This window comes from Eublepharis macularius, chromosome 2 (genome assembly GCF_028583425.1).
Source record: "Eublepharis macularius isolate TG4126 chromosome 2, MPM_Emac_v1.0, whole genome shotgun sequence".
Lineage (NCBI taxonomy): Eukaryota > Metazoa > Chordata > Lepidosauria > Squamata > Eublepharidae > Eublepharis > Eublepharis macularius.
The window spans coordinates 232312742-232328764 of NC_072791.1; the positions used below are offsets into that span (position 1 = coordinate 232312742).

Genomic DNA, 16023 nt, shown 5'->3' on the forward strand with positions numbered 1-16023 from the left:
ACTTCTAAATCTTGGTACATATCTACACTTTCATTTCTTAACAGATTTCAGAAAATCTTTTACATCTAAAAACTCTTTTTGTTTCTCAGGTTATTTCTCTGTGTATTAAAAATCAGTCTATAACATTGATGAGTCCACAGGAAGAAGGAATTCATTGGCAGGTGCCTCTGTGGCATTCAGTGCTGCATGCTACTTGGGTTCTTTCATCTTACTGTGTCGTTTGATCTGTAAACACACAAAATCTATTGGTCTAAGAACACATCTGGGGTCAAGATGTACATTTCAGACTTGGGTTCCTCAGCAGTGGCGCAAAATTGCCTGCCTTGAGAGCAAAAGTTTCCTGCTAGTGAAAAAATGTTTGCAGAAGTAAGGCAATGTTCATTGTCGGTCTTCCTGTGCAGTCCCACATGGGACTGTGCACATGCAGGCCTGCTGATATCGGAGGTTTTTTTAGCCCAATTACCACTAGGGGGCATTCCTGCCTTCCATTGCGCATGCACGATCGCTTTCCCGTCGAAACGGTCCCTATGGGAGGCGGGGCACCCCCTTCTACCCTCATTTTCTCTTTCTCCGCCATGGTGTGAGGTTCTGCTCATGGTTTGTCTTGAGTATCATAGTATTCTGGCTATCGTTTTTCCTTCTCTTGCTGGCTGTAAGTAAAGGGAGAAATGTTGGAGAAAGCATTGTCATCAGCGGATGGTCACTCACTTTGCCTGCTATGCCTTGAGAAGGGCCACAACACCCAGGCGTGTAAACACTGCCAGAGTTTTACAGCGAAAGCCCGTGCAGAGAGATCCAGCAGGCTTAAAGTAGTGCTCTGGTCCAAGGCAATGACAGTGACCAAACCAATGCCAAAAGTAAAAAAGCTGGCACCGGCGAGCGCAACTCCATCGGATCCGAAATCACCGCCCCCAAGATCGACGTTGGATCCGAAACCAAGCCCTTTGGGGTTGAAAACTCCTTGAAGCCAGCCACCCTCAACCCCACCTGGACCATCGGGTGCGACAGAACTGGCTCGGAGCCAAAGGACATCCTCGAACCAAGGCTCCCCAACTCAGTTGGATCCGACTGCAAAAAAGCACAGATCAAAGTCGAGGGAAGAGGACGGCCCCTCGGATCCGACCTCCGAGGACCTGGCACCGAGGGATGCACTACCCTCGGGTGGTGAGCCACCCAGAAAACGGTAAAAAAAGACAAAACACTGTTCGACTAGAGACTCATCGGGCTGATCCTCTGTTGAACATCCCAGGGGGGAGGATGTGATTCTGGTAGAACATCCTAGAACCCGATCAATCAGGTCTCAATCCCCATCGCAGAGTTCGAGATTGAGGTCAGTGAGATCTTCCACAGAGGAGGGAGAGCTTCCTAGAAAGGGTAACTCCTCAGATCATTCCCCTAGAAGGGACCAGCACCATAGGAGAGACTGGTACCTAAGTGATACACCTGAATATGAAGCAGAGTTGGGGAAAATCTATTACACTGACGTTCTCCCCAGGAAACCTTCTCAGTCATCAATGGTGAGACGTTCTCCAGTTCAAGGATGGCATACCAGCTATTGGAACCAGAGGATAGAAGGGATTTCTATTCAGAGAGACATAGTCCCACTCCGCCATCGGCCCCATCTCCAGAGGGGGCGATTGGAGATACGGGAGAGACATCACCCACAGATAACTTTTGCTCATACACAGAGCAGTTGATCCAGATGGCGAAAGTCTCGGAGATGGACATATCTTCAGTGGAACCAAGACTAAAGGACAAAATACTCCAGTATTTGTACTCCGGGTCAACATTTAATATCACCTTCCCCGTCATAGAAGGATTTGTGGCTATGATGACAGCATTGTTCCAGAAGCCAGCATTGGCTACAGCAATAGCAAAAAAGGCGGAGAGCCTCTACAATACAAAAGATTACTCTTGCCCCTTCCTGTCCACACACCCTCCGCCGTCATCGTTAAGTGACAGAGGAACTTCAATCTAAGCAGAGACAAGGGACATACTCAACTCCATCGGACAAGGTGGGAAGAAAGTTGGACTTCTTTGGACGGAAAGTGTATTCATCTTCGGCCCTGAACATAAAAATAGCCAATTATATGGCCATGATGAGTGCATATCAGCTGTGCCTATGGAACAAGATGTCTGCTTTTGCGGACAAATTGCCTGATGACCAGAGGCCTTTAATGAAAGTGCTACAAGAGGAAGCAATCCATCTATCCTGGCATCAAATCAACGTGGGCTGCAATGTGACAGATATTTCTGCCAGAACAATGTTGTCAGCTGTTGTCTTAAGATGCCACACTTGGCTGAGAGCTACAGTACTGCTGATGGAAACTCGTGCTAAGGTGGAAGACCTCCCATTCGAGGGAAAGACACTATTTTCATAGAAAACAGATGAATATTTATTGCAAAAACGCAAGGACAGTCTGACGGCGAGTTATTATGGAGTGTTGTCTGCAACACAACAGAGTGCGAGGTCCCAGCACCGTCAACAAGCTTCTTAGAAGGGTCAGTTGTATTGATACCACCCATATCAAAGTTACGCGTATTCCTGCCTATAGACAGCGGCAGAGCTCGCAAGGCAATTTCCCCAAAAGGAAGCAAGGCCAAAGGCAGAGAAACGGGTCTCAATTTCATCATAGTAAAGACCAGCCTCACGTTGAGAAGCAATTCTGACTGGCCCAGGGGCCGGATCCCATGTTTTGGGAACAGCTCCATAGTTTTGTTTCAGTCTGGCATACTATCACGTCAGATAGTTGGGTGTTAAAAATTGTGTTTCTGGGTTATAAAATTGAGTTTGAAAGTTATCCATGTTTAATGATGCCTACTTTCTCTGACTCCTTGATGAGTCAGGAGTTGGGGGAACAACTCCAGGGTCTGCTTGATAAGGGAGCAGTACAGGAACTGCCAGAGGGAGAGTCGAAGCTTGGCTTTTACTCTAGATTCTTCTGGATAGATAAGAAGGATGGTGGATGTAGACCCATTCGAAATCTTAGAGAGTAGAACAAATGAGTAGCCACATGCAAGTTCCAGATGACCACCATAACCTTGTTACTGCTACATTGCGGTCCTGGATTTAAAGGACACATATTTTCACATATCCATCCACAAGGACATAGAAAGTTCCTCTGGTTCACTTACAACAAAAGAATATATCAGTATAAAGTGTTACTGTTCGGCACCAAGGGTATTCACCAAATGTGTTGCAGTCATTATTGCTTACCTTAGGACACTTGGATGCTGTATTTACCCATACCTGGATGACTGGATAATTTCTGGTCGCTTGGAACAGGATGTTATCAGACAGGTACAACTTAACTTGCGTACATTTCTGGAATTGGGTTTATTCGTAAATCAAAAGAAGTGAAACTTGGTAAAAGGGTACAATTCATAGGCACGATACTGATGGCAGTGTCAACAAGGCCTTTTTACCGGAGGGTAGGAGAAAAATAATGGGACTGATTGAACAGTTTAAATGTCACCGTTTTCAATCAGCATAGAGGATACAAACCCTGTTGGGGTTCATGGTGTCAACCACTTCAGTGGTAAGCCTTGCTAGACTCCAGATGAGGGAATTGCAACTGTGGTTCCTGTCAGCCTTTTGCAGTGATAGGGACTCCCAAGAAAAGAAATTCTCGATTCCTAGGAGGTTGTTAAGATCATTAGACTGGTGGTTAGTATGTACCCATTTGATGTCAGGGGTGCATACGTTTGAGCATACGTCCACAGAGTTGTCAATCACCACAGATGCCTTGAATACAGGGGGTGGGGTGGGGTGGACTCCAGGCGCGGGGTCTGTGGGATGAAAGAGACAGAGAGTCTCACATTAATTTATTAGAGCTGAAAGCAATCCACAACGCCTTGACATCTTTCTCAGATGTGCTAAAAGGAAAATCAGTCCTAATTCTGACAGACAATTCCACAGCAATGTTTTACATCAAAAAGCAAAGGGGCACAACATCAAGGAGTCTGTGCATGGAGGCAATGCAGATATGGTGTTGGGCTGTAGACAACTCAGTATGGTTGAGTATGGTTGAGGGATGGACAATATGGTGAGCAAGATGGAAAGCAATTCCCACAAATGGTCCATAAAGGATGAGTACCTGAACATGGTGTTTCACAGATGGGGCTTCCCAGATATCAATTTGTTTGCTACCAGGGACAGTCGAAAAGTGGACCTCTTTTGCTCTCGGGGAGGCCAAGGCTGAAGATCTCTCGGAGATGCTATCCAGTTATCCTGGTCAGGCAGGTTCCACTATGCATTCCTGATGATTCCACTCCTGGCCGGGGTTATCAGCAATATGCAAGCAGAGGACATGAAAGGGATTCTGATAGCCCCTTACTGGCCGCGACAACCATGGTTCCCCAGCCTCAAGAGGATGACAACCACGACCTTTTGATTCCCCAAAGAACCTGACTTGTTGCTGTGGAAAGGGGTATTTTACCATGATATGGAGAGGCTACAACTGACGGCATGGCTGGTTCTAGAATAGGACAACTGTCGGACAATGTTACACAAGTACTACTAAATACCAGAAAACTGTCTACGAGGCAGTATTATGGGAAAAAATGGAGGAGGTTTAGTTTGTGGACAGAGAGTAAAGGTCTGAGAGCTAAGGACTGCTCACTATCGGATGTCCTTGATTTTTTAAGGGAACTGAAGCAGACAGGCTTATCCAATTTGTCAAAGTGTACTTGGCAGCAATATCGGCTTTCCACGCCCTAGTATTTATTTATTTATTTATTTATTTATTTGATTTATACCCCACCCTCCCCACAGATGGGCTCAGGGTGGCTAACAACATTAAAAAAAAAAGTAGACAGTAAAAGGGTTGCGCCTCAATGGTCACTGCAATTAGTCTTGACGAAGCTAATGTCAAAACCATTCGCGCCTCTAGCATCATGTCACCTCAGGTTTTTGACCATGAAAGTGGCCACACTGTTAGCTGCCACCTCTGCCAGAAGGGTAAGTGAGATGGCAGCACTAAGTGTGGAACCCCCATTCCTAAAAATACATCCAGAAAAGTAGTCCTGAGAACTAAATTAGATTTCCTGCCAAAAGCGGTTTCAAAATTTCACACTTCCCAGGAAATTATACTACCGGTGTTCTTCTGCAAGCAGTCAGATGAGAGGGAGAGAACATTGTACACTCTAGATGTTAGGAGAGCAATACTGTTCTATTTGGATCGTACTATGGAGTTCAGGGTAGATTCTCAGTTGTTCGTGTGTTTTGCTGGACACAACAAAGGGAAAAAAGTGAGTGCGCAGACTATAGCACGGTGGGTGGTGCAGGCCATTAGACTCTGTCATAAAAAAGCTAATGTACCTTGCCCTTTGGACGTGCATGCACACTCTACACGGTCACAGGCATCAGCAGCAGCACTGCTTCGAGGCGTTCTAATCCAGGATATTTGTAGAGCAGCGATGTGGTCATCCGCAGACACATTTCTAAAGCACTATGCGCTGGATGCCCTGGACAGAAAAGAGGCTGCAGTGAGCACAGCGGTACTACAATCAATATTCATGTCATGCAGTAAGAAACCACCACCCGGGTAATCAGCTTGGTAATCTCCCATGTGGGACTGCACAGGAAGACCGACGATGAAAAACAGTGTTGCACCTACCTGTAACTGTTGTTCATTGAGGTCTTCCGTGCAGGCACACATACCCTCCCTCCTTCCCTGCGAAAGCTGTAATTACTATACAGGGCACGGTAGCGAAAGAGGACTGAGGGTAGAAGGGGGTGCCCTGCCTCCCATAGGGGCCATTTCGGTGGGAAAGCGGCCACACTTGCGCAATGGAAGGGAGGGGTGCCCCGTAGTGGTAATTGAGCTAAAAAAACCTCCGATATCAGCAGGCCAGAGCGTGCACGGTAGACCTCAATGAACAACAGTTACAGGTAAGCACAACACTGGGTTTTTGGCTTTTGAAAATGTTCACAGTCCTCACTTCCTCTTGGTGACACTGCTGGTGGTGGAGAGTGCCCTCAAGTCATAGCTGACTTATGACGATCCCTCAAACAACCAACACCTTGCCGGGAATATAGCAATATATATCAATTGTATTAAAGTGCATTAAAGTGCAACTGCAAATACAGTGTAAACAGTGTACAAAAAGCAATAAATATATCATTTACAATACAACTCCGTCTTACTAATTGTGTGTATACTGATCCGGGAGTGTGTTGGACTGGGAGTGATTAATTTCCTGAAGATATATGCCCATGAGGAAGTGTCTTTTTGCCACGAAACGGGATTTGGAACATCAGTGCACATATTTGCCCGTCGGCAATAATGGTTTCATCATGCATGGACTATGACTTTTTATAATTATTTATGAACTACCCTGGATATTTATTCTCCAACTTGAACTCCACCTCCCCTTCCTTGGATCTCCCATTGTGGAATATATATGTAATGTATACGGACATTAACGGAGTTGTATTGTAAATGATATATTTATTGCTTTTTGTACACTGTTTACACTGTATTTGCAGTTGCACTTTAATGCACTTTAATACAATTGATATATATTGCTATATTCCCGGCAAGGTGTTGGTTGTTTGATCCTACTACCCGGGTTGTTTCCCCAATTTTTGTTAAGTTCCTGTCTGGATTTTGGGAGTTATGACGATCCCTGGCAGGGTTTTCGTGGCAAGAGACTAACAGAGATGGTTTGCTATTGCCTTCCAGGTCTTCATTGGAGGTATCCCATCCAATTACCAACGAAGGCCAACCCCACTTAGCTTCTGAGATTTGGTGAGATCAGGCTAACCTGGACCACGTAGATCAGGGCCTTGTGACGTTATTAGACTGCAAAGCCTTATTAGCTGTATAGCAGTCCACCCACTGTGTTATCCATAACTGGGTGGTATCAGCCACATGACCAATCTAGGAAGGCAAAAGCACCAGCCTGAAGGGCCCCTCTTGGAAGCTGTTTGGCTCTGCCTGCAATCAAGGAGGAGCAGGAGTGAGTGACTGTACAGTGTACCTTGGGAGGACGCTGTCAGGCTCTGTTTTCTTCTCATTTTTCTCTCTCTGTCACCAGAGATGTCTGAAGAAGAGAGAGTTGCTCAGGTACCCAGAGCTTGGCTGTGTTTGTCCCTTTGGGCGCCCGCTGACTCAAGCCACTCTCTGCACACTCTTTTTGTGACACCCTTTTCCAGTTCTTCCAGTCTGTGAACCGTGTGGAAGACTATGGCTCAGTGCTCTGTCCAAATCTTATTAGCATATTTTAAAAATCAAGTCAGGTGCATGCAAATATATATAATTCGCTGTAATTAGCTGCATATGCTATGTGTGTGGCATATGTCGCTATTTATAACAATTAAGATGGCACATAGTTGAAAATAACACCCAAAGCTCTGCACTGGATGTTTGAAGACAAATAAGGGAAAACATGGAAAAAGGAAAAAAAAATTACAGTAACCATAAATGAAAGATTAAAGGCCATCCAGTTATCCAAATCTGGCCCTGTATTAGGCTTTTCAGATGACGAGAGTCCTTTGCACATGAAGAACTTGAACACAAGTCCTGAGGTAGAACGGGAGCATTTAAGTCTGCTTATATTCAGTTCCATTTTAGCACAATAAATTTCCCAGAACGGGAAAGATGGGATGCAGGTACTTAACCAAAAAGTAATGTCATTAACTGGGGAGGGGAGGCGCTAGCACCACAAAGTGGGACTGAGTAGCAACAATACAGCAGCAGTTTTCCTTTGGCAATCTATTAACAAGCCTAGTGTTCCGTTGCATTAGTTTTTAAGCTAAGTATCCAGTTACTTTTGCATTCTTCCCACATGGCTAGTCCAGAGAAACCAATCCAAAGTGAAGTTAGCTAAGGGGCAGCCCGAAAAGGGCTCAAAAGTTACACTGGAATACGCAAAAAAGGATTTTTGGAATAAAAGGGGAAGGAATCCTTAGCCTGGTGAGGATGTTGTGGAGAAGGCCAGTTCTTTGTAAAGCTAGCAGGCAAAATCGTGGGGGGGGGGTGGAGCTAAGAGAAGGGGAGTGGGTAGAGGGACATGGAAGATCAATTCAGGAAGGGAATGAGAGGGAGAGAAAGCATCATTCCACTTGTCTTGACAAGGCGGTTCCTGTGGTTTCATGCTTCTGTTGCTGGAAGAAGGTTCTGGGGTAGAACCAACTACCAGATAGAAGGTACATCCCATGATTTCAGCACTGGGAGCTAGGGATGCCAGACCCCCAGTGGGGGTGGGGGATCCCCTGCCCCCCATACCCTGCCCCCACTTACTTGGCCAGCAGGGGGCACGGACACTTCCATGTGCATTCCCCTGTGGTGCTGTGCGCTCCCATGCGCAGCAGCTGCCTGGATTGGGCCCATTTTGGCCCAGATCGGAGCCGCTACGGAGCACAAAAGCTCTCCTGCGCCCCGCAGCGGCCCAAAATGGGCCCATTTCAGTCCCATTTGGGCTCATTTCGGGCCCGTTTTGGCACAGATCGGGCTTGTTTTGGGCTGCTGCAGCACACAAGAGACCTCCTGCGCTCCACAGCAGCCCTGATCCGGGACAAAACAGGCCCGATCCGGGCCAAAATGGGCCCAGAATGAACCTGATTTGGGCCGCTGCGGAGCACAGGAGCACTCCCGCGCTTTGCGGCGGCCCCAATCCAAGCCCCTGTGGAGCATGGGTGCACTCCCAGGGGCTGTGTGCTGAGCACGCACGTGCGCCCCCCACCACGAGAAGTAAGTACAAGGAGCCAGTCCCCCACCAGGAGGTTAAGAGGGACTGGCAACCCTATTGGAGCAGAACCAACCATATAAATGGAGGGCTTTAGGGCATTTGGATTTTCCTGGGCTCCTATGGAGAAACCCTGGCTGGCCAAATTTAGTGCAGAATTAGGATCAGGGATAACGTTGGTCCAAAAGTGCCAGCTCCATCTTCCAACTAGCAATTCGGATTTTTGTAAAAGTAAGAAAGAAGCAGATCTGTACCAGGAGAGATCAACAAGAGTGGTGGGAAGAGCTAGTTGGCAGACCAGATAAGTGTCTTTTAACAGGTTCTACCTGTGTTTATGATTGAATTATCAAGAGAGTTTGCATTGCGATGGAGATTCGGGGGGTGTTGGTTATTGTCCTGAAAAGTTGGGCTACTACTTAGGGCCATGAGCATGAAGAGTTACTTCTGAAGGGTCAATTTTTTGTTCACAAAATTTTTACAGTACTATTCTGCCCTTGCAGGGCCACCCAGGTGGCTAAATTTATCACTAAATAGGAGGTCAGTTTTAAGAATTGAGAAAGATTTCACCTGATCCTAGCAGTGTGGTTTTATAAATCTTAAAACTGAGTGTGTTGGCTTTCTAGTCCACATTGTAAAAATATTTACCATTGTCTTATGCCTTGTTTATGATTAAATTTTGAATTACTGTTTTTGAGATATGCTGTATCATCCACTTGAGAACTGTGGGGCCATTTCCATACAAAATTTTGAAGTGGTTGTAAGTGGAAACTCTCTATTAATCTACACTAACAATTTTAGTTGATTGAAGTCATTTGTTATGACAGGAATAACACAAGATGCAGAAGCTGCTTGCTTACACAGTTGTGCAAAACTTCTGTAGAACTGCCAACTAGTAGCTCACAAAGGAACAAAAAAAATCCCCTGCTTGTTGATTTTTTAAAACATGGGGCTTTAAAAACTTGTTGCACACAAGAAGGAACACAGTGTATCGCTGAATATCCTAATTGCTCGCTTACCTCTTTTCAGCTTGCATCATATCTGGAATTCTTTTTTTAAAAAATGTGCTTCTAATGGAGAAAGAAAAGATTGTCCCTGTCTGCTGCTAATCATACACTATAAAATTACTGTGCTTACTTCCTTTTGACTTATTTTCTTTCTTCTCTTTTCTGCACAAGCACTCCTATTTGGACAGGGAAACTTCCCTTCTTCTGAGAAACATTGCAGGGAAGCCTTCTCATTTGCTGACCAAGGTGAACTATGACTTCTCACCTGCATGTGACTGTTTCTTTGTAGATAGAGTGGTGTTCCCATTTTTAAATGTAAATTTGGACTTTTATTTCCAGTTTCTTGTGCATCTGCAGCAATGACTTTTCCTCTGGTCACAAAGGAGGCAGTATATGTGGATAGAGTATATTTGGAGGCTTCGAAACAATTTTAACCCCTTAATAATTTTGCTGATACTGTTCAGTAGAATTTTAAAGAGAGTTTTTTTAAAAAAAAAATCTGTAAATGGCGTAAATGTTCTCCCTAAAACCCGGCATTGAAAAGAGAGCAAATGCCTGCAGAGTGGTAGGGCATCATGAGAGGTTCACTCCCTGCTTTCAGGTAATACAAGAACCAACTCAGATTTAGAATATGTCACACGCGAATAGAACAATAGAGTCAAATTTCTGCTTTTCATTTCACTCTTTGTTATACAGTCACTGTAATACCCTAGAAAAGAGCATTTCTGGAAACCTCCTTTGGACAGGGCCTGTTCAGAGTCTGTGCCCTCATCCAAAAAAATTAGTCTGTACCAAGATGACTCCTTGTTCGCAAATTATGACAATTGGCACAGCTCAGGAATAATATTTGGCACTTAATTGATTTGTTGGCATATTTCTTTCTGAACCTTGTTTTTGTATGTAGGAATAACTTCAGTGATATGTTTAATTAGCCATAACATAAGGAGGAAGCCATAGCTACCCAGTCTGTACACTCCGGAGACAGCTGCTTACATCTGCTGTCTCCCTTTTTGAAAGCTGTATCCAACATTGTATTGTGATATTGCTTGTGTTAGTATTAAAGTAAAATATAAGACCCCAACCAGGTTCCATTCAAAACTTTCTTATGTAAAGGCAAACTGCCTTCAGACAGTGCCTAAATTAACATTGCTAAGACTTCATTTCAAAACTGCTTCTGTTTGCTTCCCAGCTGCATAAAATTGAATGTAACATCAAGGTATAAATCAAGTAAGCATAGGAAGAAATGACTATAGAGTCACCTGTTTGTTTTCTAAGTAACCTATATATTTGGTGAAAGACCTTTGGATCGTCTGTTTCCCATCAAATCCATTTGATGGGAAAATAGGGGGGGGGGACCCTAACTCTATTAATTTAGTACCTCATTTGACAAGAATTAGGTCTGTTTAAAGTCAGATGAACTACACAGAAAAATAAAAGGTCTAGGATGGGGCTCTATACATTAGTTAAGCAACAAAGAAGAGAAATTATGCTGAATTGCTATTCTAGTGGCCAAACTTACTGAGTATAGTGAATTGTCAACAGTTTTTATTTTTGGAATATGCAGAACTAGACTAGTAGTAAGCATTTTAAGAGAGGACTTGTGTGAAGGGACTTTTTGGTTGATGCCATGTTCCTAGTGATGAACTTTAAGCTGAAATCCAAAATTTCTCTTCCAGTTTTAGAAAGATACTTTCAGATAAATGTATATTTCAAAAGGACAGTGATGTTACACATACTCTTCAAAATACTCTAGTACAAAAAATCATATAAAAAGCATTTAAATGCAAAAAAAATGAGTGGGTAGGCAGTTTGAGGAAATATTTTTTTCTAAAAGGCAAAAGAAAAATAGTAGAAAGTGAGAATTACTGCACTTTGTAAGCATTGTGATCAATTGTTCATAAAACCATTGTAAAACCAATCCAGAAGCAGTATTATCCTTGTCAGCAATTCCACTTCATTATTTTTGTGCAAACAGTTCAATTTCAAAAAATTAACCTACATAAATAGGGTGTTCAAAAGTTTCCTGAATTCCAAGTACAAAGGGTTGCTTGACATGTCACTCTATGCTTATTCCAAAATCTTGGGGCTACTGTAAAGAAAGTCCGGCTCCTTTTTGCCACCATCCAGCGACTCTCTTTGGATGATTGAACTCTAGGTAAGTCCCTACCCATCTGTCTTAACCGGATCGGGGGGACGATAGCTTTTCCCTGAGGTTCAGAAGACTACCAAGACAGGTGGCCATTAGCCTGCAGCAGCTTCCAAAAAGTCTGCAGAAGTAGTTCCACACAGAGCAATCAGTGGTAGAGATTTAAAAAGCATGGGTGATGGTGGCCAGCTCCCTCATGCCTGGGAGATGGCTCAGACAGTGCCTGTGATGTGATTGGTCCTTCTGGCTATGCCCACCACCTTCTTTTCCAGAGCAAAGCTGATTAAGGACAGCCTGAGACCAGCTACAGGCAAGCTGGCATCTCCCAGAAAGCTGGCTATCTACTATCACCAACTCTGGATTCAGCATCAGTCAATTGTAGATGTTTTGGCTATAGGTTTACTTTTTATTTGACAGCACCCTAGAAAGCTGAATCTTTGAACCTGCTATTTTATGCACCGATAAGCTGAACATATAACTAAAAATTTAAATAACTCCATCTAATTGTGCTAAACTGCTCTGTAATGTGTATCTAAAATTAGAAGTGTAAATTATTTAAATTATGACTGAGTTTTTCCCGAGGCATTGAGAACTGCCCACACTAAATAGCATGTCAGCCCTAGAATTTAGACCCGTATAGTAAATTGTTACAGGCGATATTAAATAAATGCAAATAGATTTGACTGGGATTAAATATAGCTGCCACAGTGAAGGAAGATCATAAACGGTGTTTCTTTGCATGTAGAACAGTAGTCCAGAATAAAAGTCATTTTCTGCTGTTCCACAATCTCTGGATTAAAACTATTGTGTTTGGGATGTGTGTAATATAAGAAATAGTGATGTAAATGTAAATCGTTTTAATGTGAATAATTACTGATATCTTTTTAAAAAGTGTAATATGCTTAGATACATGTTTGAATATATGTCTGCAGAGGGGGGGAATCAAGCATCAGTGAAATTACGCGCGGCGTTCATTATGGGTTTTGATGTGGTACTGTTTTTACAAGTATATTCTTTTTTAAATGTTTGCTTTAAAGCACATACGTATTATATCTTTATATATTAGAGGAAAAATCACAACATTATATTATTGTTTTTTAGTGGTGTAACTTTATATTGTGTTTATACTGTTAACATTTATGATAAGGTCTTGTTTGGAAACCTCTTTTAACTATGGAAAGGGGTTGAAGATAGCACTGCGTCCGGGACCCAGGAGGGGGAGGAAAACTTAATTTGAATTTGAATTGTAATTTGCATTATGTAAGGTCGACCACTCCATCAATATTATACAAAGCTTTAGTTTTTAATAATGGCAGTATGAAGGGAAAGCATTCTGTGTAGTGTAGATGTTATATGTTGTTGTTTGGGGTTTTTTTCTCTTTCCTTCCCTTGGTTCCCTTCTTTTCCTTTGTATTGTTAGTTAATGTAGTTAAAAAATAAATAAATAAAAAAAGAAGAAAGGGGTTGAAGATAGCAACAAGTCCATAAGAAAAAAAACCTGAACGCCATATAATAACCTAACGTTAGAACCAACAAAGAAAAAAGACAAAGCATGCAAGCTTTCACATTCTCCAAAATATTTCACAAGCTGGATTTTAAGAAGAGGAGGAAGAAGGTGGGGGAAGGTATCTTAGACCTTGTCTTGTGTACTTCCTCTGTGAAATGCTGAGCAGGTGTGCAGATTTGAAATGGTGCTGGTTTCAGGTTGCACCAGCAAGCTTTTTTTCCCCTCCCCCTCCCCCCTTATTTTTTCATATATATATATTTTTACGTGTGTTTTTTTGGTTGGTCGTAATAAAAGGTATTGCAGGCCTTTGTTTCTGAATTTCACTTTTAACCACACAGCCAAAAGAGTTTCTTATGGAAGGAAGTAGCCTGCAGTGTTACAGCAGTAGTGGTTGGAACAGCAGAATAAAACTTGTTAGTTTATTGCTTAATTAGCCACTTTGCAGTATTGACCTCTTGCTTTGATCAGCCATCAAAAATTAATGACTGGACATGCTCAGAACTTCCATTAGCCATGGAGATTTTTTTAAAAACTGTTTTTCTTTTGGTAAGCTCTGGTTTAGACTATATTGCATGCTGATTTTGAAATTTCTCTATTCGAAAGCAGTTTGCCAGGTGGCATGGAGTTAAGCAAACCAAGGGAATCCGCCCGGATAGTAATTAGCTGCAACCAACAATTCCGGGAATATGTATTAAACTAACAGTTCTTTATCTTCGGTGCAAAGGTGCAAAGTGCAAAGTGCAAATACATAAATATACAAATAAATAAACATACAATAAATACAATGAAAATTACTAATTTTGTGTCCAAGTCGTTATGGAAAAAAATTTTCAATATCAATAAAAGTATCCATAAGATGTATATGATGGAAACTTAGCAGCATGCAAAACTGCAAACAGAGAGTCCCAATGTAGATAATGGGATTATCTACATCTGGACTCTTTAATTATAGGATTTATGCATGTTTATTTGATATTTGATGCTGCTTTTGCTTAATTGGTGTGTCTCTTTAATGTTACTGTTCTGTTGGATTTAGGGTACTGTGTGTAAGTTGGATTGCTTCTTGCGCTGCCCTTTAATTGATGTAATTGTGTTAATTATCCAATTTGTGAAACTGTGATTAAGGGAGCCTTTCCTCTGTATGATTCTTGTCTGTTGTATTATGATTCATGTTCATTATGTATTGAAGTTGGGAAGAGAATGTATAAGCAGCTATATTTGAGTTACCAGTGAATTGGGGACCGGTGAGTAGATGGAGTAAACATATAGAATTGAATCTTCTATGTACGTTATATTAATTTGATTATGTCACACTTTTGTTTACAGTCCACGATTAATTGTGCCCAGGAAGAAGTATGTTTTATACGAAACGGGAATTGTATAACATGCACGCATAATCCCGTCGGCACAGTTGGAACATTTTTCAGTTTGGACTGGAGTCACTCATTATCTACATCGGGACTCTCTGTTTGCAATTTTGCATGCTGCTAAGTTTCCATCATATACATCTTATGGATACTTTTATTGATATAGAAATTTTTTTTTCATAATGATTTGGACACAAAATTAGTAATTTTCATTGTATTTATTGTATGTTTGGACAGAGGAATCAGATACTCTTATTGTATTTATTGTATATTTATTTATTTGTATATTTATGTATTTGCACTTTGCAGCTTTGCACCGAAGATAAAGAACTGTTAGTTTAATACATATTCCCGGAATTGTGGTTGCAGGTGGCATGGACTGTCTGTTTGGATGCTCTTTGCTGTTGAATTGGGTCAAAGTTCAGACCATTCCTCTGTCTTGTTTTTGACAGAATCATAGAATCATAGGGTTGGAAGGGACCTCTAGGATCATCTAGTCCAACCCCCTGCACAATGCAGGAACTTCACAGCTACCCCTCCGAACTGCCACAGTGACTCCTGCTCCATGTCCAAGAAACCCCTATGGACACGAATGCGTTCCTCCCCACCCTTCCCTGCTGTTTGCCACTGTTATGGCTAGTCAGAGGCACACGATCGCTGAACCTAGATTTTTTGTTTGGCACATTTGCAGATCTGAGAAGTGGCCAGAAATGAATAGGTAACTTAAAATATTTTAGTGGTATTATGGGGATAAATACGTAGTTTGATAGAACTTCTCCTGTCTTTCAATATACTTAGATAAGCACTGAAACACGTTCTGTTGAGCTGAATGAACATGAAGCAAATATGTTGCTTCTCAACATCTCTGCTGCACCAGGCTGTGTGTCTGCTTCCTTCCTAAAGAAGAAACAGATCCACCAATCCTATTATTGAAAATGGTAGCCCTTCCAGCAAAAGACTGGATACTAGGTTAACCTGCTAGGCCCTTGATGAGGGCCATAACTGACCAACTGCTGGCTAGGTTGGACCTATTTGTGCTAGCACCATTTTTGGAAGGGCCTTCGGACCAAAACAGATGAAACACTGGGAGTGCTGTGTGCTTGGCTGTGCTATTTTTTTCTTTTTGAAGAGGGTCATGATGAGGAAACGTGACTTTGAACAACTTTGCAAAAGGTTGTGGCCATGACTACATGTCAACATGTGTGATAACTCCTGCAGCAAAATTCATGGCTATGATGTGACCCTCGTGACAAATTTTGTTGATCTGTCACGGAATGACTGAAATGTGCTTTGTTGTAGAGAAGCTGG

At 42.4% G+C, this 16023-nt stretch overlaps 1 protein-coding gene across 4 annotated transcripts in view; it reads left to right on the forward strand.

Moving 5' to 3' along the window:
• The window catches only part of RAPH1 (Ras association (RalGDS/AF-6) and pleckstrin homology domains 1), a 110076-nt gene that overhangs the window by 55756 nt on the left and 38297 nt on the right, over positions 1-16023 (forward strand). For 3 of the 4 annotated variants that reach the window (XM_054970864.1, XM_054970866.1, XM_054970865.1), the window contains one exon: positions 9867-9941. The exons of the other annotated variant lie outside the window; for it this stretch is intronic. In XM_054970864.1, the coding sequence (XP_054826839.1) occupies positions 9867-9941 (75 nt within the window). The remainder of the gene's footprint in view (positions 1-9866; positions 9942-16023) is intronic. 4 annotated transcript variants of the gene reach the window in all.